Source organism: Parastagonospora nodorum (genome assembly GCF_000146915.1).
Source record: "Parastagonospora nodorum SN15 chromosome Unknown scaffold_41, whole genome shotgun sequence".
In the NCBI taxonomy this organism is placed as follows: domain Eukaryota; kingdom Fungi; phylum Ascomycota; class Dothideomycetes; order Pleosporales; family Phaeosphaeriaceae; genus Parastagonospora; species Parastagonospora nodorum.
In genome coordinates this window covers 126,638-149,070 of record NW_001884589.1, presented here as the reverse complement: position 1 = coordinate 149,070, position 22,433 = coordinate 126,638, and the positions used below count along the sequence as shown (strand labels likewise).

At 46.1% G+C, this 22,433-nt stretch overlaps 4 protein-coding genes across 4 annotated transcripts; 1 reads left to right on the top strand and 3 right to left on the bottom strand.

Moving 5' to 3' along the window:
- Positions 1-6,094: 6,094 nt before the first annotated feature.
- Positions 6,095-7,768, top strand: SNOG_15894 (hypothetical protein; the record flags this gene model as incomplete). The annotated part of the gene is made up of 4 exons (XM_001805976.1): positions 6,095-6,462; positions 6,562-6,575; positions 6,935-7,026; positions 7,181-7,768. The coding sequence occupies 4 exons, from the start codon at positions 6,095-6,097 to the stop codon at positions 7,766-7,768; spliced, it is 1,062 nt and encodes a 353-aa protein (XP_001806028.1).
- Positions 7,769-8,286: 518 nt separating this feature from the next.
- Positions 8,287-8,808, bottom strand: SNOG_15892 (hypothetical protein; the record flags this gene model as incomplete). Its single annotated transcript, XM_001805975.1, has 3 exons — positions 8,287-8,322; positions 8,462-8,499; positions 8,706-8,808. The coding sequence occupies 3 exons, from the start codon at positions 8,806-8,808 to the stop codon at positions 8,287-8,289; spliced, it is 177 nt and encodes a 58-aa protein (XP_001806027.1).
- A 2,847-nt stretch (positions 8,809-11,655) lies between these two features.
- Positions 11,656-17,165, bottom strand: SNOG_15891 (hypothetical protein; the record flags this gene model as incomplete). The annotated part of the gene is made up of 4 exons (XM_001805974.1): positions 11,656-11,823; positions 11,877-12,265; positions 12,492-12,926; positions 13,004-17,165. The coding sequence occupies 4 exons, from the start codon at positions 17,163-17,165 to the stop codon at positions 11,656-11,658; spliced, it is 5,154 nt and encodes a 1,717-aa protein (XP_001806026.1).
- Positions 17,166-19,721: 2,556 nt separating this feature from the next.
- Positions 19,722-22,360, bottom strand: SNOG_15889 (hypothetical protein; the record flags this gene model as incomplete). The annotated part of the gene is made up of 3 exons (XM_001805973.1): positions 19,722-20,016; positions 20,105-21,540; positions 21,587-22,360. The coding sequence occupies 3 exons, from the start codon at positions 22,358-22,360 to the stop codon at positions 19,722-19,724; spliced, it is 2,505 nt and encodes an 834-aa protein (XP_001806025.1).
- Between the last annotated feature and the right edge of the window lie 73 nt (positions 22,361-22,433).

Genomic DNA, 22,433 nt, shown 5'->3' with positions numbered 1-22,433 from the left:
TAGGTTTAAATTATTACTATTATTTAAGTTAATCTATTATAGTAACTACTTTATTATTATTGCTAGTAGATTTTATATTAACTAGAGTAGTAATACTATTATATAGAGTACTAGTATATAGAATCTAATACCTTAGAGAAGATACTAGCAGCTTATATATAGACTAGATTTATTATAGTATAGCTTTATTCTAGCGTATCTATTTAGATTTATTGCACTAACTATTTGCGTAGTATTTCTTATAGTATAGATAAAGATAGTAAGTAGCGTAGTATATTAGTAACTTATCTAGCAAGCTATAATACTTATTTAGTTTTATCTAAGCTATGCATAGATTAATTATAAGATAGTCTTTAGAAGTATTAAGTTTATTATAGTTAATCTACTTAAATATCTTAAGAATAGTCTTATATATCTTAAGAATAGCCTTAAATTATAGTATAATTTTATAGATTATCTTAAACTTACTATACTTACTATAGCCTTTAAGACTATAATATGCCTTCTTTAGTAGTTATAATATATCTATATACTCTATTATTACTGCCTAGTTCTTAGCTAAAAGCCTGCTTGCTTATATCTAAGTAGAAGTATCTAGAAGTTTATTACCTTTACTATAAGCGTAAATATTATTATATTCTTATTAATTAATATAGTTATTAGTATACTTATTAATAGCATTCTTAAGAAGTATAGCGCGCTTAAATATAGTATAGAAGCTATTCTATTAAGTAACTATAAGCTTTATAAGCTTAAGATATTAGTTTAGTTAAGTATATAGAAGAGTATTAATAATACGGCTAAGTCTTTATAAAAAGATTATACTATATAAGCATCTTAATATAGTTAATAATATTAATTAGTATTTTTAATAGTCTATATCTATGCTACTCTTATAGAAAGCGCTTCTCTATTAATAGCTAATTACTATTATTATTATTAAAGGCGTTCTTATTATAACTAAAGATAATAGTTTATCTAATAAGATTAAGAGTATATAGTATATAATAGTTAGCTTTAGCTACTAATTTTATAAACTATATTTTATGACTATATTTTATACTCTAGTTAATCTTACTAATGTAATACAGCAACGGCTCTCTCTACTCTTATTAAGCAACTTTTCTATATGTAAGTTCTAGCATTAAATATTAAATACTAATACTCTAGAACTCTGTAATCTAATAGATAGGCTTGCTGCTAATAAGCTGCCTTGCTTAGCACCTATAGCAGTAGATGCTCTGCAAAAAAGCAGCTATATTAAATGCGTTACTCTTAGAATTATTGCTATCTATTTAACGCTCGCTAGCTTCTAAAGCTCCTTAAGAAAATTCTTCTTATAGCTATAAGAATCTGTTACTGCGTAATACTCTACTACTTAGTCTATAAGCATAGCTGCCTGCTTAATTATTGCTCTCTTATCTATATAAGGATTATTTCTAAGGATAGAGTAACTTAGCAGCGCATATTCTAGCTAATACACCTTAATTACGTCTATAATATAGAGGTATATAACGCTACTACTGCCTTATAGTATAATATAACTAACGTTATATTACGCAAGGAAGTAGTTAGTAGCAAGAGAGCTAATAACTAACTTATAGAACTAATTCTATAATATTAATAACGTAGTAGCATAGCTATCTATCTACTAGCTGCTTTTTAAATATAGCTAGTAAGCTAACGTATCTAGATAAGCTTAAATGCGTAATCTTAATAACGTATTAGCTGTTAAGCTTTAATAGTATTAAAGGTAATATAACGCAATCTAGTAAGGTTAAGTGTTAGAAAGAGTAGCAGGTTGCTAAGAAGAGGATATATCTTAATATTTGTTAGATTATAGAATATTTAACGATAGTTGCAACGATAGTAATAGTAATAGCAATGCAAAGATATAAAGAGATAGAAGACTATAGTACTTAGATATTAATATGAAATCTATTCTTAACCTACGCGCAACTGCGCGTACTGCTTTTCTATAGTTAAGCGTACTATAAAAATTATGCCTCTTAAGCCTAGCTTAAGGCAGGATAGTCGTTGTTATACCTAAGGTAATTTTTAAGAAGTTTAGATATTAGTTAGTAGTGCCTGCACTAGCCTTGCTTAGGACTATTAACTAATACTAGATTATATATTTTATACTTTTTTAACGCTTTTTTATGCTAATAGTAGAGAGTAATTACTATCTTCTTTTAGTCTAGCTTATTTTTTAATAATACCCCTAGTTTGCGTTTCATATCTAGAATAAAAAAAAAAAAATAGTATATAATAAATATAATAATAAGAGGCATTAAAGTTATACTAAAGTATAAGAGTTTTTATTATAGTATTATTTAAAGTAGCATTATCTAGAATAAAGTAACTAAGTTTCTTACTAGTAATTTTAAACGTTTCTAGTATTTACGCAATAATCTTAGCTATTTAAACTTCTATATAAGCACTAAAAAGCTATAGTAAAGTAATAGAAAGATCTCTAAGATTGCTATTAGCATTAGCAAAGTAAGTAATAATACTAAAGAAGCTCTACTTACTACCTTTTATTATCTAGCTATTAAAACTAATATAAACCTTACTTATAGCGTAGGCTATAGTCTAAGTAATCTATAGCTCTATATACTAGTATAGTTATATAATATAGCTAGAAACACTAGTATAACTTATCTATAGCGCTTCTATAGCCTTTAAGTTAGCGTATATAATTATCTTCTTAAAGGCTAGTATCTTAAACTCTTATAGAAAGTAGTTATTATTAATAAGCTAGCTTACTATAGCATAGTAGAAGCCTTAGATATTAAAGTTACTAATTATATTAGCTATCTCTTAGATTAGCTAGAGACTACTAGTAGTAGTAAACTTAAGTAATAATTATCTATTATCTAGTTACTCTAGTTACTCTAGTTACTCTAGTTATATAACTGCAAACTTGCTATTTGCATTATAGCAGTAGCTTAGTAGATCTATATAAAAGTGCTTAATAGCACTAGAAGTTACTTTAGTTATTTTAATAACGTAAGCTATATTTACTCTCTTTCTCTAATAGTATAGTTTATATACTTAGTAGAGCTATATTAGGTTACTAACTAATACTATATAATAACTAAAGTTATATACCTAGCTTTTCTTATTCTAGAGTATCTATAAAGGCTTATAGTATAGCTAAAGTTAAGTCTAATTAATGCTATTAAAGTTATCTATTATATAAGTATTAAATTCTTTATACTTACTACTATCTAGTAACTTAGTAGTTTTAGCCTTAGTTATAGCTTCTAATCTCTCTATAAGTATAGTAATTATATTTTCTAGTATTATATTATATAGCTATAACTTAAAAGAGATATCTTTAGTAGCTTAGCTTATAGTAAAAGTAAAAGCTCTATGCAGTAATATATAAAGATAAAACTAAGACGCATTAATATAAATAAGCTATAAAGTAGTATCTTTGCTCTTATTAAGTTAACTATACTTATAAGATATATTATAAGCTATAGTAATATATTTCTTAAAAGTAGAAGATATTATAGTTAATATAGTTTATAACTAAGTTGTTAACCTAACTAAGTTATTAAGTTTACTCTACTAAAATGCCTGCGTAGTAACAACGCATTATATCTTAATAACGCAATATATAGAAATTCTATACTAAAGAAAATATATTTCTTACTATCTTTAATATTATATTAAAGCAAATTTAAAGTAAAAATTATACTATAATAGTCTATAATATTCTTTATATAATAGTGCGTAACTAATATACTAAAAGATATCTTTAATATAACTATAAGCTAAATATAAAGCGCCTAATAAAACTAGAAGAAGAGATAATTATAGAGTATATACTTAAGTATTCTATATATAGTCTACTTATCTTAAAGGCAGATATATAAGATATAGCTAATAGACTGCTTAGAGAGCGCGCTAGTAAGCCTATTAGTAAGAACTAAGTTAATAACTTTATTAAGTATACTTCTAAGCTATATAAGCGCTAGAGCTATCTATATAATTGCTAATAAGTTACTTATAAGAACTTAGTAATTATTTAGCTTTAGTTTATACTAGTTTAGAGTATAAAGAAGAAGTATAGAGTTATAGATAAGAATATATATAACTTTAATAAGTCTAGCTTCTTAATAAGTAAGATATTCTCTTAGCTTATAGTAATAGATTTAGAGAAGCCTAAAAAAGTAAAGAAGCTCTAGCTTAGTAATTATAAGTAAGTTATGCTAGTATAAGGTATTAGCATAATAGAGAAAGTAATTCTATCTTTTTTTATCTTTATAAGTAAAGTTCTTATCTTAAACTAGTTCTATAATCTTCTATATAACTAGGTTATCTAAGTTAGCCTTACTAGCTAGATAAATAATAATCTAGCGCTTACTTAGCTTAAATACTTTAACTTTTATATGCGTTCTATTAGAATATATAAGCTACTTATTATTAATAGCTATAAGAGCTATTGCGTAGTAGAATTCTAGAAATGCTATAAAGAGAAAAAGATTATTACTTTCTATATGCCTATATACTTATTATACTTCTTATAGCTACTTAATATTATATATTTCTTACTATTAAAGCATATATATAGTAATAATATTTTAGCTTTAGCACGTAGTTATATCTACTATATTAATAAAGAAACTTTTTTACTAACCTTTAAAGCTACTTTTAAGAAAACGTTTATAGTAAAGAACGTTTATATAAAGTTTTAAAGCACTAAACTAGTTCTATATAGCTTAGAAGCAGTGTTATTAAAGCTTAATATATATCTCTATACTCTACTATTAATAACTATTAAGAATAGTGCCTAGTAAGCAAAGATACTATATAATGCTTATAAGATAGAGGTATAGAGTATGCTTATTTAATAGAGAGTATAAAACTACGCAAGTTCTATAGTAAGGTTAATAGATAAAAAGATTATATAGCTAACTAAAGGCGCTTAGTAAATAGCGTATAATATAGTATTAGTATAAGAAGAAATAACTTACTTTTAAGATACTATAGAAGTAATAATAAAGTATAAGGCATATAAATAATAATATATATAAGTAGAGAAGATCTTAATAGTTAGTAAGGTATTAGACTTAATTGCTATAATAGCAGAGAACTATTATAATAATAGTAATAGACTATTAAAGAGAGTATACGTAAAGAGGCGCTGCAGCACTTATAGTAAGACTAGATATAATGCCTGCATCTATAAAGTAGAGATAGAGAATATAGAAGATAGCAACGCTTCTAATAAATAATATTCTTATATTTATAGTATATAAATTTATTATAGTATTGCGCTACGTTACTGCGCAGGCGTTTTAGTAGAGCAAACCTAATAACTTAGTTAAGTTAATAACTTAGTTATAAACTACGTTAATAGAAAGTCTATATTATTAATAGAAAAACTAAATAGTATAATAAAGAGATTATTATAAGAGAAGCAGAGTAAGTAGCTTCTATTTTATAATATATTTAACCTCTATATATAAATAATTATATACCTAAGGCTTAGAATATGCTATTAACTGCGTATATAAGGCTTAGAATATATAGACTAACTACGCATATAAAGCTTAGAATATATAGACTAACTACGCATATAAGGCTTAGAATATATAGATAGACTACGCATATAAGGCTTAGAATATATAGACTAGCTATGCATAGAAATATATACTATTTCTACTACTAATTTTTATTAAAGCTATTAAGATATATAGGTCTTAGTTTAATTTAATTAAATTAAATTAATTAAAATAAAGTTATATTATAAATATATTAAATTAAGATTAAGATAAAGCCCTGTCTTGTTTGTTTTGATTGTTGACAACACTGATCCTGACGGTCCGGCCAAGGGTCCCGCCTGTGCCCAAGAGGATGCCCGTCGGCCGTCTTGCTGCTCCTTTCAAGGAACTGCCGTTTGTGCTTTTACTTCTGGGGATTGCGATCTCGACTTATGGAATTTTCATACCCATCACATATTTGGCCGTCCAGGCGTTCCAAGAGGCGCACATGTCAGATGAGATGTCGCAGTATCTGATAGCGATCTTTAACGGTGCAAGGTGAGTTCCCGCATCCAGAGCGAATTTGCAAAATACTGACCATGACATCCAGCCTCTTCGGTCGTCTGGCTGCCGGCTGGGGTGCTGACAAGATTGGCAGATGGAACATGTTCATCATCGCCTGCACAGTATCTGGTATTTGCGAGTTCGCCGTCTGGATCCCCGCCACCAAAGCTTCCATCGATATTGGCTTCGCGATCATGTTTGGGTTCGCATCAGGAGCTTTTATGGCCCTTTCTGGCGCCCTTCCCGTTTCTGTCTCGCCTCTTCCTGAGATTGGTTACAGGCTGGGCGTAGTGTTTCTGGCAATCTCGATCCCTGCCCTGACTATGGCTCCTATCGGCGGCGCTGTCCTGCAAGCCTCTGCTACACATGGCTGGCGGGACGTCAAGATCTTCGGTGGCGTCATGTGCATCGCAGGATCATCCATTGTCTTGGTTTCTAGGCTGCTTTACACCGAAAAGAAACTTCTCAAGGTGTTCTAAACACTGGTTGGGCATGTCTGTAGAGATACAATTGAAGGTAAGCAGTGGAAGTAATGAAATGCTAGATTTAGTGCTGTGTGCAGGACAAATACACATAGCCGACGCTCTCTTGTCCGAAAAGGTTTTTTTGCTGGTTGCAAAAATTGAGAAAGTCGTACAGAATGGTGTAATCTAGAAATGTGAACGTTACCTGGATGGATTTGTTGGTGTCGTGGACAGCTCAGCCGTCCTTAGTGCCGTCTCGGAAGCCACGGAATGTTTCCGCCCGCGGAACGCTACCCCGCGTTATGTGGATGCAATTCACGGTACTTAGACCAAAAGACGCGTCCCAAAAGCTGTCGAATGCATGCTAGACTAACAATTGAAACCCATTAAACCATCATCTCATCAGTATAGTCATGGCAGCCGTCAAAGTCGCGCTGATAACTGCCAGCTCGGCAGGGTTAGGCGCCCAAATCGCCCGCGTCTTCGCACCAGATTTCCGTGTGGTACGCTCTCACTGCTCCCAAAATCGCCAGAGAAGCTTTAACGTCCCTGGACTCTCATACTGACGGATTGTAGGTGATCAACTATTCGTCAAACTCTGACCGGGCCAATGCTCTAATAAAAGAACTCTCTTCCATCCAAGGCAGCTCCTCACAGTCAACCCCGCGATTCCACCTCGTCCAGGCGGACATGTCATCAAAGATATCGGTGCAAAATCTCGTCAAAGAGACCATTGATACTATGGGAAGGTTGGATGTAGTGGTATCGAATGCAGGCTGGACGCGCATGACCACATTCACAGACATCGAGCAACAGGTCAACGACGAAGACTGGGACAAGTGCTTCACCATGAATGTCAAGACGCACTTGTGGCTTGCTTACGCTGCCAAAGACGCACTGGCCGAGACCGAAGGCGCGTTCATCAGCACAGCGAGTGTTGCTGGTGTAAAGCCATCGGGGTCAAGTGTGCCTTATGCAGTCACCAAGGCGGCGCAAATACATCTCGCGAAGAGCTTGGCTGTGATCCTGGCGCCGAAGATTAGAGTGAACAGTATTAGCCCGGGAATGCTTCTGACGGAGTGGGGACTCAAATTTCCCGAGACTAAGAGGAACGCAGCGATTGGGAATACGAAGTTGAAGCGGTTAGCGACGGTGGAGGATTGTGCTGAGCAGGTCAGGGTATTGGCTTTGAGTAGGAGTATCACTGGACAGAATATCTGTATCGATGGTGGAAGCTCGGTATGAATACGAGTAAGTAAATTGTTCCTGCTTGAAGAGGCGAAGACATGCATGTTCTGGCTAGTGATGAGTCAGGTTACTGCGGGCTGACTGCATTCGGGCTTACAGCGATCTGCACATGTTCTGCCAGTTAGATCCTCATCCTTCCACTTATTCATGTATAGTAAGCAAATCTGCGAGCCTTCTCGGTATCCCGGTATACAGAACCAACCCTTCCAGATAGTACTCAAGATGCATAGTCGCGGGACCCAACCTCACACGTGTCGCACTGGAAGTAGATTCATCTTGACCTTCGAAACTTGCGCATTGCCAGAAAGACGCCAAAAGACCGCTCGTTGACACGCGCATCCATTGTTTGGAGACACACCCTCGGTTGTACAACGATCGTACAACTCACATGCATGATGGCTTACGCTCGCGTATTGCCCGCATGCATGTAATGATGACACTTGTGCAAACGTGAGCCTAACAGGGAGTTATTTTAGTCCGGAAAGTTTACCAAAAGTGGCGGCCGAAAGACGTGACTAGAATGTGGTATAATGTTTGTTGTCGAGCTTATGCTAGCATACATCTTATACGTCGATTATTCAGCACAATGTCAGCTTTTCCCAATAGAGCAGACCCAGTCGTTGCGGTGTGGTAATGCGCATCGCACCACATTTCGGAATACTCGTCTTGACTAGTCGAAACAGGACATACGAGCGCAGTGTGACCTTGTTCGACGAGTACGATCAAAGCTGTGGCTAAATTATGCATGAGATAATTTATGGATCATTTCCATGTACCAAAATTGGCTTTACAATCATTACAACGAAAGGTCTTAGCAAATGCTTGCGCTAAAGTGGTCACATGTCGTAGCAGAAATGTCATAAGGCGTGCATGCTAACCTCACGTATCGCGACAGCAGCATTCTGAGGAAGTTACAGAGATGCAGAGTACGTACACGAATACGCATAAGACATAAGATGTGTCATTTTCACGGACTCATTTGATACGTCAAACACGAATAGCCATAATTTGTCTTTCTGTCCTTTTTGAGGAGACATTTTGGTTCTCAGAATGACTTTGATTACGAACAGAGGAAATTCGGTCAACTCATGGCTAAAGAGTGACATGCTTTGAAACAACGCATGCTGACAGTCCGATGAAGAAGCAAGAAAGAATCGGTTCTGAAGTTCTTTATACAGCGCATCATCAGGGACCAGCGATTCATTTACTTAAACGTGCTTGCACACAAGTGCGCAAAATACATGAGGACTTCCAAGCGTCATTTTGAGGCAGCAGACACGGAAGCATTGTGCTGAGGGTAGCATGTGCTACGACGTATCATATTCGCACTGCCTCACTTTTGAAATCCCCCACACAAAGAAGCGGCATCATGGGATTATCTTATCGTGGTGGTTTGGAACATATGCATGAAGTAGAAGCTTGTTGAATCCATCTTCTGTCACTCCGGGTCCTCGCATCTGCTCAGGAAAAGACATGTCGTTCTCGTTCATTTCTTTCGTCTCTGGTCTCAGGCCCAGCAACTCAGGTTGCTCTGCATGCTTTTCAAAATTGGTGAAAGCCCACGTCGTCATCGTCTCTATCTTACAGAATTTTGAAAGTCTCCAAGCCCGTAAATTCATTGGTCAAGGTTTGTGCTGTTTTGGAAAGAAAAGTAAAATGTTGTGTGGAACAAGAAACCACAGAAGAGACGGGGTTTATATAAAGGCAACGCCTGGAACGTGCCCAGGCGGAGGAGGAGAAGACGCAACGTCATTCATGCGATCGTTCTTCTTGTACTTAGAGACATTGCATCTCAATCGCAAACTTTTCGGGTCTTCCAAAGATCATACGCAGTGTATCTCTCACTTTGGAGAGTCTCGCGGATCACGTGTTCTCATAACGGGGACAGAAAGTTGTTTTTGTGAAAAGTGCAGATATTCGTCTTTTTGGTAGACCAGAGACGAGGATTCCCTTGGGAGAGGTAAAATCTACATCTCTGCCACACGTGTACACGCACGGGCGACAGAAAAACATAGAGAGTGAATGCTTTTCGTTTTGGAGAACGTCGTATTACGAAGTTTCTCCAAGCTTTTCAGAAATCATCGAAGTTGTTCGTAATTTGTTTTGGAAGATTCGAGGAGCACGAGTTCTTATCAGAGCCGGCACGTTTTCTTTTTGTACATAGAAAAAGTGGCGAGAATTTAATGAAGAGCAGAACAGCAGGTGAGTAGACCATTTATATATACCTCTCTCCCGTTTGACCCGCGCGCCCACGAACGCAGAAACATCACAAACGCAAACTCAAATTTTCAATGATCTTCCAGACATGGGTATTATTTGTACTTGTTCTTTGATGGGAGTCGAAAACTCGGCTGCTTATGTGGCAGGTCTTGCCTCTTTTCGAGAATAGAGAACATTTCCAGGTTTTTCAGCATTCAGAGGTCCAAGGAGTCGACAAGATGGGGGCGATTATACATCTCGCCACTCTCGCTGCTTTTTAGACTCCTGGCTCACGCAACTGACCGGCACATATTTCTCGGTTGCTCGAGGGCTTTGGAAAGCATATAAGGAAGTCTGTGGGGTTTCGAAGAAGTCCAACAGAGCACACAAGTCATGACCAAAGCCGTTACCAAGTCTTTTTCTAGAAACCAGAGAATTATAGTTGATGAACAGTAAGAAGAAAGAAAGGCGCGGAGGAATGGGACTTTATCCCCCCCTCATACTCTAGCTCCGTGTCCCGTTTGAGCGCACAAATACGCTCGACTCATGTGTTCTATTTGGCAGGCTTTTCAATCTCCATCTCCCCAATTTCGACACAAAGGTCAGAAAGATGTCTTCTTCCGTACAGAGATTTTCTAGCCTCCCCATGTCGCTGGTCTTTGTCACTTTTTGGTAGGAAAAAAGGGTACAGATGCCTTGTCGAAGCAACAGAGAGAGGTGTGGAAGAAGGGTAGTCCGTGTGTGTTTAGTGGGACGCAGCACGAGCACGCCGCTGGGAGGACACATCACGCGTGCGCTTTGTAAACGTTTTGTAGATGTCGGGACCATAAATCGTCGTACACCAACTTTTGAACTGCTCTCAGAACACATGTATCATCCAGGAATCTGTTTTGAGGAGAGAGAAAGAGCGCGCATACCACTCCTTATGTGTCGAACTTATCGATCTTCCAGTTGGAAAGATGCGCAAACTCGTTGTGTGATGGGGACACCAAACTCTCTCCCCGGACAACGCTTTATACCCTCCTCCTCATCGCACTAGTCCCCATTCTCACTCTCTCACACACACACACACACACACACACACACACACACACACACACACACACACACAATCAATCAATCAATCACTCATATCACGAGCGCGCGCGTAACAGCAACAATTCATCTCATTCCACTTGAGCACCCTTAGCTTTCCCTTTCCATAATCTCGCCCAACACGCACGAATTCCTCCCACCCATTCCCCTACCCAACCACATCACCTCAACCCCACCTATGCACCCCCATCCCAAAAAAAGGCCGTGACCCAAAATCTCCTCCCACCTCTCCGCCAATAATCGAATAAACCCCTCCATCCATAATGATAGCACACATCTCCGCCCCCACCATCCCCCCCTTCCAATCGCGCAAAGTAATAACAACAAAGATCTGCGCTGAAACCCAGAAAAGGACACACAACCAACGCCCCCCAAGGAAGAAAAATGACTGGTGATGATAAAGAGCTGGGAAGCTAGCTTGATAAATGGGCTCGGGTCGGCAAGTAAGATATGTGTCGTGGTATCGAGTTTCGAAGGTATAGGCAAAGCCGGCCGGGGCAGTGCCGAGTAAGTGCTAGTGTGATGATACAACCTCAACGCCGTGTTGGATATTGGATAATTGCGCCTGCGGATGATGTTTCAGGACTCATTCAAGACGGCGCCATATCCTCCAGCACACCCTTCTCAAACAACGCCAACCGCTGCAATTTCGCCTCCAACTCGGCGAAAATATCGCCCATGTGGCAAGCTTGGTCGAGAAGGGGCGCGGCGCCAAAGGGTCGGACCATGTTGCGGAGAGCAAGGGTGTTTGCACAAGACTGGTTGTTTCTGTTAGTATGACCCTGGGGGAGGAGTGAATATTGGGACTAACCTCAATTCTGCTAATCTGATGCTCCACAAAGTTCAGCAGGAACCGATCCGTAATCTCGCCTCCTCGACTCTTCATGCGCTCCAAAAGTGCTGTTTCCGGTGGTTTGAGCTCAGAGCAGCCGGGACTCTCGAGTGAACTACACAGCATCTCTAGTCTCAGACTAATGTTCCACAGGTCCCAGACATCTTCCGTATCGATCGTGAGTTGGCTGTTTGCCATCTTCTGCCCAACTTGCGCTTCGTTCGCCGGCGCAGGTTTCTGCTCAGCTGTCTGGCGCTGCACGGCAAGACGACTGGCAAGCGAGTGCGGGTACATGAGGTAGATGTATTCCGGGATTCTCAAGACCCTTGAGGCGCCGCTCACCAAGGTCTTTGACTTCGAAACCCTGGCTGGAAAGAGACTCGGAGTTCTTGTCGTATGAGTTGGCTATATGGAGTCATTCGCTAAAGGCTTCATCGGAACCCGGCAGAGTTGCTGCGGTCGCCTTCAATGTGCGTCTCGAGCAGGCGCTGAATCTCAGCGATGAAGTCGGAAGAAACGGTGGATTTGGGCCTCCATCGGCGACAGACGAGATACGTGAGGCTCGGTTGACCATGGGACCAAAGTAATCCATACGTCGAGTGACGGGATCGACTTCACACACTGGCGTTCCCCAATGGATACCCATGCGGACAGACAAACCGCGGAAGATGACGTTGCCATCTGGGTCAACGACTTCTTGCCCGTTGACACTGTTGAGGATCTCTTGTGGCCATTGTACTTCGAGCAGCTGACTCTGGATGGTGAAACACCAGAGCAGGGCTGAAGTGACAGTGCGGAAAGCAACCATGAAAGCATCACCTTCAGTCTTGACTTCGTAGCCACCAATAATGCGTAGCTGTCGTCGCATGAGCTCGTTGTGCATCTTGATGGCGGATCGCATGGCAATAGGATACGTTTCCCACAGCAAAGTCGAGTTCTTGATATCAGTAAATACCAAGCTGACTTCGCCTGTTGGCGCGTCGACTTCATTGTCGAGACGAGCAAGCTTGGAGTCACCAACCCAGATTCCTCTTCTTGCCAGGTCGCCGTTGGGTTGAAGAAGTCGTCTGCTGTGCCAGATGGATTAAGCGACATACTTTGCGTACGGTTGCGCGCACGCTGCTTGCTCTTGAGATCGCTTACTCCAAGCAACATGACCATGATCTTGTTGGTGGCGCCAAAGGCAATGGCGAGATCACGAAGCTTCTGCGCAGCGCGCATGAGATCTCCACGTTCTGATCGTGCGACATCGACAGCAAAATCCGGCGAGAGGTACTCCCACAGCTCTCGGGACGCGACCAGGATCATTTCGTCTGTGTCGCCGAGAGTGACGTTCATGAGATGCGGGGAAGCGATGACGGAAGGGGACATCTGCACGTAACCGAACGCCCTCGACACCTCGAGCTGGTCATTGAGCTTCCCTTGTCGCGAAACGAAGCCGCCAGCTTCTCGTATCCTAGCTCGTTCGCTCGGCTCAGCAGGGTCGTGCTTTCGAGTGAGGATCTTGTGACCGCCCTCTGAGCGGATGAGAAGGGCTTGTGCATCACCAACGTTCGAGATGTAAAGCTCCATCTCTTTCAAGTACAGCACAGTGGCGACACTTCCAGAGGTCAGGTCGTCGTCGCCAAGCTCAGGCACAGAAGCCCTATGCCCTTGGCCTTGCGGTGCAGTGTATCCATTCTTCTCAAGGGTCTGCGAAGCAACGGTAGCAAGCTCCTTGTTGAGCCCAAGGTAGGTCCTTCGCAGTGCATCCGAAGGAGACTCTTGAGGCCGCAAGCGGTCCAGCTCATCAGCGAACCTGTTCTTGAAGTGGTCGTACAGGTACTTGGCAATCTTTGATCCGCCTCCAGCAAGGGGTTGCGCATCAAACAATCCGAGCACTTGCTCGTCGTCATGACTGCGGAAGCGAGGGACTACCATATCCATGGTTGAGATGTGTTCGTTGCGACCCAAGCTGTCAGCCATTCCGTACGCCATACTACCGACGGCGGAACCTGCTGTTCGCACTCTTCGGTCTTCAGACTGTTCTGGCACTGACGGCACCATCATAGTAACGTCCATGAGGCCAAGTACGCGAAGATTGGTGAGCGAGCTGAAGTCTGTCAAGTCGCGACCTTCGCGCATGTTGACCCCGCTACCACTATAAGAACCACTGGGCTTGATCTCAAGACGCTTGTTGCCAGACAAATTCAAGTACCGGAGCTTATGGTTCCAGTTCCAGTTCCAGTCATAAGGCCAGTTGGACACATTGTACTTGAGCGAGTTGCTTGCCACGTCTAAGACGGCAAGCTGTGCAACCTTTCCTAATTCGGCCGGTAGAACCTGGAACTTGTTGTTGTTGATGTGCAGCACCTTGAGCGAGCCAACTTCCTCTAGATCCTCGGATGGTAGGGATGTCAAGTCATTGCCCGAGAGGTACAGCTCGGCCAGATGTTGCCATCGCCTAATCGTACGTGATGGTACGTCATAGATAAGGTTGTACGCCAAATTCACGATTCGCAATTCGGGTAATAAGCAAAGTTCGTCGAAAACGTCGTCGGTAAGCCGATTGTCTGCCAAGAACACGTGCCGTAATGAGCCGGCGAATGTGGTGACGAGCCTACTTGAGAGGCTTGAATCCTTACGCGACATTGGCGTCAGAGTGCCCTCGGTTGGTGCGCGAGACGCCACTGATGGCTTGCGTGCCGTGCCCGTCGTGCTATACGATGCCATGGATCCTTTCCTCTGCGAAGATCCTGATGATGTCCCCAGGCTTAGCTGCCCACCGGAAGCCTGGCTAGGCCGCCTGTTCTGGAAATCTTCAAGTTTTCCAAGTTCTTCGTAGCTTGGAGTTGTAGTCAGACTCGGTGCAGGCATCGGCATCGCACCGTCAAGATTTGCGACTTCACCGTTGGTGACTGCTGCGGGAGGTGCTGCGCCCGGCTTGGGGAATGAGTCGAGCACATTGGACGACACGTTGAGCGTCTCCAGGCGTCGCGCATACCATATCTCCATTGGCAAATGGCTCAAGTTATTTTCTCGTACATCCAGGTACCGGAGTTCTATTAAGCGTCCGATTTCAGCCGGCAATACATCGAGCGAGTTTCGCGCTACACTCAGATGTTCCAGCCTGAACAACCGTCCGATGTTGTTGGAAAGCGAGGTGAAGTGGTTCTTGTCAAGAATGAGCTTTGTTAGACCGGTGAGCTTGCCAAATAAATCTTCCGGTAACTGTGCGAGCTTTGCAGAGGCCAAATTGAGCGCAGTCAGTGATGGCACTGCCGCACTGAGGCCGAATCGAGTGACCGGGTTGTGATTCATGTGCAGGACCCGGATCTTGGGAAAGTAGCCTTCAAACGAGGAGATGTTGTTGTGGCCGATCATCAAGTACTCCAATCGCGGCAGCTGTGACATGACATCCATGCTGTCGAGCGCGTTGAACCGGACGTCAATCTCTCTAAGATTCACCAAGTTGCTGAGAGCAGAAGGGAAGCTGCCAGTCAATTTGTTGTTGGTCGCCCAGAGTCTTTCCAGACAAGTGAGTTGGCCAATCTTTGGCAGACTGGTGATGGAGTTGAAACTGATGTCGAGATCCACCAGTGTTCGCACTTCGCACAAAAAGTCGGGGAACTCATGCAGCGCGTTCGAACTGAGATTGAGACTTCGAAGAGCGCGGTACTGTCCGAAATAAGACGGGAGGCGGGTTAAGCCGTTGTTCGACAGTCGAAGCCCTTGCAGACTTTGCAGCTTGTGCAGCTCCGATCGATCGAGTGACTGCAGGCGATTGTTCGATATATCCAGCATCGTCAGGCGGCTCGCCAAGCTCAAGCTGGGCGGTAGTCGTCTAGCGTCGTTGCTAGTGTACTTGATCTCGCGGAGATTAGTGCACGCTTGGATGAAATCCTTAGGTACATCCAGCGACAGGTTGCGGGAAAGGTTGAGAGAGATTATCTCTGTAGCCTTTTGATATAGCGTAATTGGGATGGTGATGAGGTTCCGGCCCTGCAGGTCGATGTGACTGAACTTTTGCATTTTGCTGAATCCTGGATCGCGCTCCAAACTTGAGTAGCCGCTCATCTTCGCGGGTAAGAATGTGAACCTGCACAGGTAGCTGTTGTCCTCGCGTCCAACATCTTCAAGACGGTCGAGATCCGTGTATCCAGCTTGCTCGAGAAGGCGTTTCTGGATAAATAAAGGACGTTCATTACTTTCAAGTTGCCGTGAAGTGTCGTGCTTTCGCATTACAATGTGGTAGTTGTCAAGTTCGTCCTGGAGCACTGTCTTCTTGCCTAATATTTGGATAATCTCCTGTACCGTGGTGTTCAGGGTCGCTGATAAGGTCGCAAAAGTTGAATCAACACGGAAAATTCGCAGGCAGTAGGTTTTCGTATCGGTTTGTTCCTGGACGGGGTCCCCATGCTCATCGACCTCGCCATACAAGGAGCCATCTTCTCTTGTCCGCTTGACTGCCCAAGAGTCTGGTGCGTCCCAGGCCGCTTCGTCCTCAGGCGCCGCAGGGTTTGGAAGTTCGTCCCCGGGGAAAGTAGGCTGCTTTTGTAATTCGCCAATGGGCGGCGTCATTGGTGGATGCTGGGTATTCACGATTCCCTCCATGTTATTCAGGTCTCGGTCCAAGTAGAACACTGCGTCGCTGTTCACGTTTTCGGTGGCTTGATTGGGGTCTCTGCCGACCGGCGGAAGTTCGTTTGTAGGCACGCGCTTCTCTTTCCTAAAAGTTGGCAAACGCGCATGGTGACCTCTCCGCGCGTCCTTCATCGAGATCTTGTCTGATGCGCCATTTTGCACGTTTGCTCTTGACATCTGAGACTGTGGGGAAGGTTCCGCACGTGTGAACTTGGCCGAATTGATCGACGGATTGAGCGATGTCACGGAGATGTTGCCTGTCACTCCGAGATTCTTCAGGTTGTCGGGTGGTCCTGAGCGGTCCTTCTTATCCTTGTCCTTGTCCCTACCCCGGAGTCGCGCAAACAGCCCATGAGACTTGGTTGTGCTCGGAGATCGTTGCGATGCGCCAGTGTCTCGAGCCATGTCGGAAAGGGCGCTAGGCGTGGGGCTCGATGGTCGTGCTGATAGGTTTGTCTTCGAGTTCAGCGCGGAACTGATCGCAGATGTGTACTGAGACCCCTGGCGAACACTGAAAGACGAGTCTTCACGACTGGTCGCTGGGCGCAGAGGATATGGCTGGCTGATATCGGTGCGGGATTCGGCTGTGACGTTGTCTTCTTTACTGTTCTTGTGGCGATGGTTGTGGCCAGGCAATCTCATCATGTGAAGTTTGTGGTGCGATCGCGGAACCGATTTGCTCGAGTGCTGTTCAGATGAGCGTCGTCGCCCATTCTCACCCGGAGTGCCAATGTCCTTGAAGGTGTTAGCAAGATGGTTACTGATAGTGGCTGCAGCAAAGCACGTGGAGTTGCACTCGTGGTGCCTTCTTCACGGAAATGCTCGCCGAAGTCGGAGCCAAACGCACCTTTGAATCCTGAAACTCCCAGGGCGTAACTTCCGAGGATGCCTGCGGTGTGCGTGGGCGGGAGTTGGTAGGCGATGCCGGCCTAGAGTGGTGGCTGCCTATCGTATTGTGCAGGGAGTTGCCGCGGTTTCTCGTTCTTGTTGCATCCATGGCATACGGCGTGCTCAGACTCGTGTCAGAATTCTGGCGCCCATCCTGCGGAAAGTCTTCGCCAAAGAAGTTTGGTAGTCTCTTGTGAAAGCCTCGACTCGACTTGGAGCCTGTGCTGCTGACGGTGGTCGCACTCGCCACCGACGGCCGCCTGTCGTCCTTGAGAGGGAAGCCCATGCTGTCCTCCCGGCTGCCGGTACCGGGACGCACAAAGCCAGGCGATAGCTGCGCGAGGTCTTCGTTGGAGTCGTTGTAAAAAGTGCTCCAGGCGCTATTCACTGCGGTTGGGGTGCCGTTGCTGCTTGCCGACCATGGTGCAATCTGCGAAGTTGCGCTCGAAGCAGTGGGCGGGTTTCGCGATATAGACGGCACTCGTCCGCCAGACGTTTCCAATACAGCTAGCTGCTTCCTGTGGTCGCTGAAGCTCGTTTGGGGCGCGTCCCAGTTGGAGGGCCGTCGCGGTCGATGCGCGGGGTCCTTTGGCGGAGGGGCGGGAGGGACGGTGCCAGGTGAGATCTCTGACCCCTTTCCGATGCTGCATCGCGTCGTTAGCAGGTCGTGTCTCACGGGCAGAGTGCAATCTCGGGGCAGTGCTGGGCGAGACAAGGCTGGCGCGCGGTGTCCGCACACGTTGTGGTGTCATTGAATCATTGCAGAGCAGCCCCAGACGGCAGGGAGAAACACCATCTGGCATTGCTCTCAAGCTTCGACTACCAGGTGGGGCGGGCACGTCGAAGCTCTGCAACCTCACCAACAGCGGGCGCGCAGCCGCATGCAGGCGCACAGGGCCGGTCCCCACCCAGTCCAGCTCTTTGCACATGCGACGAAAGCACCCGTCCGCGCAGGCCAGGGCATACGTACTGGTTCATGTCCTTGGTCGTTCTCACAGTCACGGGGGTGCCGCGCTGAGAGCCCTGGCGTCCATATGGCCGTATCGTGTCGCCCGAGCGCGAGCTCCAGCTGCTCTCGACGGATCCATGGCGGCCGATGGACTCTGGGTTCCTCGTCATAGTCACGGGACGCCGCTACAGGGCGCGCTGCAGCACGCGATGCGCCTGCAAATGGCGGGTAGGTGGGTGGGTTGGAGGTGGGCTGCTTGCGCAGAAGGGCCTAGGACGGCTGCTTCATCGAGGCGGGACGCGGTGTCGGTGTGCGCATGGGCGGAGGACAATGCGACTGCGGCTGCAAATGGGACCTGGCGATCGGGTGGGCAATCAGATTGCGGAGCGGAGCGGGCGAGAGGCGGTGCGCAGTCACTGCAGCACACGATCGATTGCACTGTGCAGCAGTCGAATGGATGTCGTCGAGACAGAGGTCGGTGGAGGGTACGGGCTCCACAGATGGAGAGCGGATAGCATGCTTAGTCCTTCGTGCGCCACCTGCTCTAACGCCAGTATCCGCCCCATCCTCGGAAGCCTAGAACAGCATCACCACCAAACATGTCTCGCCGTGTGTCTCGCCCAAGCCCACTCGTGCTGCCCGGAAGCAGCTGCGTGTTGCTAGGCTTATAGGCGTCCCATGGCCCTCCTCAGATTGCAGCATCTACCAGCGATCGAAAGACCTGTGGTGATGTAGTGGTTCCCGTTCCAGCGTTGCGGCAGTTTCCCCCGCATGAAATGCTCGAGCATTCAGTGACCATGCATCTTGCACTACCTGAGATGATGGCACACAGATTCACATTCACCAAATCTATTTCCTTTTTTATTCTTGCCTCAAGAACTTTAAACGTGTCTAGTACTGTGAACCTGAAGCATCCCATACCCCGCGACCGCGCTCTGCATATTCTCCGACGTCTAGGGTCGCGCTGACAGCCGTGATTGATTGCCGGTCACCCACTCCCACAAACATCAAATAACCCTTCACCATCATGATTCACAGACTCAGCCCGTCTCACCCCCACGAGCAATTCTTCACGGCGTGTCCATCGTAATTTCATGACAACCTGATGATCAAGGCGCAGATCTCATCGTAACGGATGGGGTCTTTTCCGCGCTATACTATTTCACTAGCGCGTAACTAGCCCACATAGCTTAAACATACATTCGGGATCGCAGACTGGCGACAAGGACATGCAGGCTAGGTACTATTATGAAATACTCCACGAACCATGGTGTTCTCTGCCATCTAGATATGCTCCGAACGCCGTAAAATTCCAACAAACTAATTATACATGGCCATCTTTCTGAAGTACTGAATCAACGACCTTACGAGGATACCTTCTCAGCGCTGCCCACCACCTCCAAGTGCGCGGAGGATGTCGTGGAGAGACTGTGCGCTTTGATCGGGTTGCTGCTGCGGCTGTGCAGGTGGTTGCTGAGGCTGTGCATACTGCTGGTATGCAGCTGGATAGGCATACTGGGGCGGGGGTTGCGCCTGAGGTTGAGGGGGTGGAGGAGGAGGTGCTGCGGCTTGGGGTTGCTGTTGCTGTTGCATTGTTTGAACGACCTGGAGCCATTGTGCCCATGCTGCCCAATTCGCTTGCTGCTGCGGTGCTGCTTGCTGTACTGGTGGTGGTGCTGAGGCCGGCGCTTGGGCATAGGGCATAGGTGCCGCGTATGAGGCTGCAACTGGAGGTGGTGGTGCATACGCAGCCGCCGGTTGTGGTGAGTTGGAGTATTGCGGAGGCCAGCCTGCTGCGCTGTTGTTGACATACGAGTGAACGTTTGACGGAGCTGGAGCTGGAGGTGCTGGTGAGGCATGTTGCTGTGAGTGTTGACGCTGCTGTTGCTGTTGCTGCTGCTGCTGTTGCTGTTGCTGCTGCTGCTGCTGCTGCTGCTGCTGCTGCTGCTGTTGTTGTTGTTGTTGCTGTTCGCGCTCTTTCTCTTTCTTCTCGCGTAAGCGCTGCTTTCGGTTCTTGTTCTTGCTCTTCGCAGGCGGTGAGTGCTGTGGTTGAGACGATTGCTGCGATTGACCGCGGTCTTGGTGCCGAGCAGGTGAGGCAGAGGTTGCGGATCGCTGCTGGTCCTGGAACTGTCCGCCGCGCTGGTTGTTGTCCTGCTGTTGGTTGGTCTGATTCTGCTGCCTGCCGCGATCGCTGAGCTGCGGTTTCAGTGTCGGACACTCGCGCTTCTGATGTCCAACCTGACCGCAAGCATAGCACGTCCTGTCAGCGCGGCCACCCTGTGCACCACCTCGATTGCCTTGGTTGCCGTGACCTCCTCTGTCTCCTCGGCCTCCACCAAAGTCACCTCGCCCACCTCCGTGGCCACCCCTGTCATTCTGGCCGCCACCAAAGTCACCTCGACCACCAAAGCCACCTCTTCCGCGGGATCCACGCCCACGATCGCCCCAGGGGCCCCTGCCGCGCATCATGCCGCGACGAACGTGGCTGCGGTCTTCAAGAGGCGCGCCATGTCCAACAATCTGCTCGAAGTGATCGGGCCGTGCAAGCGGCTTATACATGCCGAGGTCCTCGTCCTCGTCGTCGCTATACTTGAGGCCGCCGCCTTGGTACTCCGTAGGCTGGTAGTAGTTTGGCACGTCGACATGACCCTTGGGTCCCGTGGGTATGGGCTTCTCAATTTTTGGTTCGTCGTCGTCCTGCCTGGCCCTCTTCTTGGCCTTTTGTTCGCGCTTGAATTCGGCTTCCTTCTCGTCGTCGGAGAACTCGACATCGTTGGTCTCCTCATCGTGGAGGTTGGACGCGTCCGTGTGCTTCTGTGCGCGAAGTGGCTCGGTGAAGACAAATGTAGAGTGGTCGTCTACGTAGTAGATGGGCGTGTCTGTGGTGATGCCTAGCGTGGTTATCTCAGCAGCATCGTTGAAGCCCAGCGCATAACGGGGTTCCTCAACACGGCCAATCTGCTCGGATATCTTAGACCGGATGACAGTGCGGTTTTGCAGACAGAGCGCAGAGCCGGACTCGACCACCTGCAGGTCGCCAGACACCCTCCCCTTGACGACGACAATGTTGTCGACGACCGACTCGACCTTGCCGAGCTCGGTGATCTTTGTCTCTTCAGTGACTGTAATGTCGGGCTTCTCGTACTGCTCCTCGACCTCGTTCAGCGTCTTGACCTTGGCCTTGGTGGCTGGCTCGTCTGCAGAACTCGGCCATCAAGAGGCGGACCGTCTCCTCGGGGTCCAGCAGCTCTCCGTCGTCGGAACCTTCCTCGTCTGAGCTGTCGTCTGAGCTCGAGTCGGAGGACGAGCCCGACGACGACGCATCCGAGTCCAGCTGCCACTCGGCATTCTTGTTGTTCTTGTTCGCTTCAGCCGCTTGCAAGAACTCGGCTTTGCCGTCTTCCTCGGCGAGCCCGTTGGTGATGGCGAGCGCGAGGTCGTCGCCGTCGCTCTCTTCGTGCGCGGGCGCTTCTTGGGCGGCACCAGGCGCATTCACTATTTCGCCGTCGTCGACTTGCTCAACAAGAGGAACGTCTTGGGCATACGTCAGGGACACAGGGTGCATAGAGCGATGCGACAACCTACCATGCTGTAGAGATGCGTCGGCCGCTGCGGGCACAACGGCGCCCTGCTCGTGGTAGAACACGTCGGTATCAGACAGCTCGCCGTCTTCAGAAGCCTCTGCCGGGCCCTGCGCGCCGCTGTTTGCGCCGTTCTGCGGGTTTGGCTGCGTGGCCGGGATCGCGCTCACAGAGCCGCCGAGTCCAGGGAGGTTAAAGCTTACGGGCCCAGGTGCACCCGCAGCCAACGTCGACGACGCGCTCCCATGGCCCTCGAGCGCAGGCACCGCAGCCGGCTTGACGGGCGTGTTGTCGTAGAAATCGTCGTCCATGTCATCGACAGGCGAGCCCGGCGCGTCGAACGCTGCGCCATAGTGGGAAGCATCTGCGTCCGCCTCCAGCCGCGCCCTTTTGGCAGGCGGTTCCAGCGAGTCTGACATGTCTGTCTCCTCGGTGCAGTCTTTGTAGCACGCGCGCTCGCGACTGTTGATATTCCAACTGCTGTATGCACTG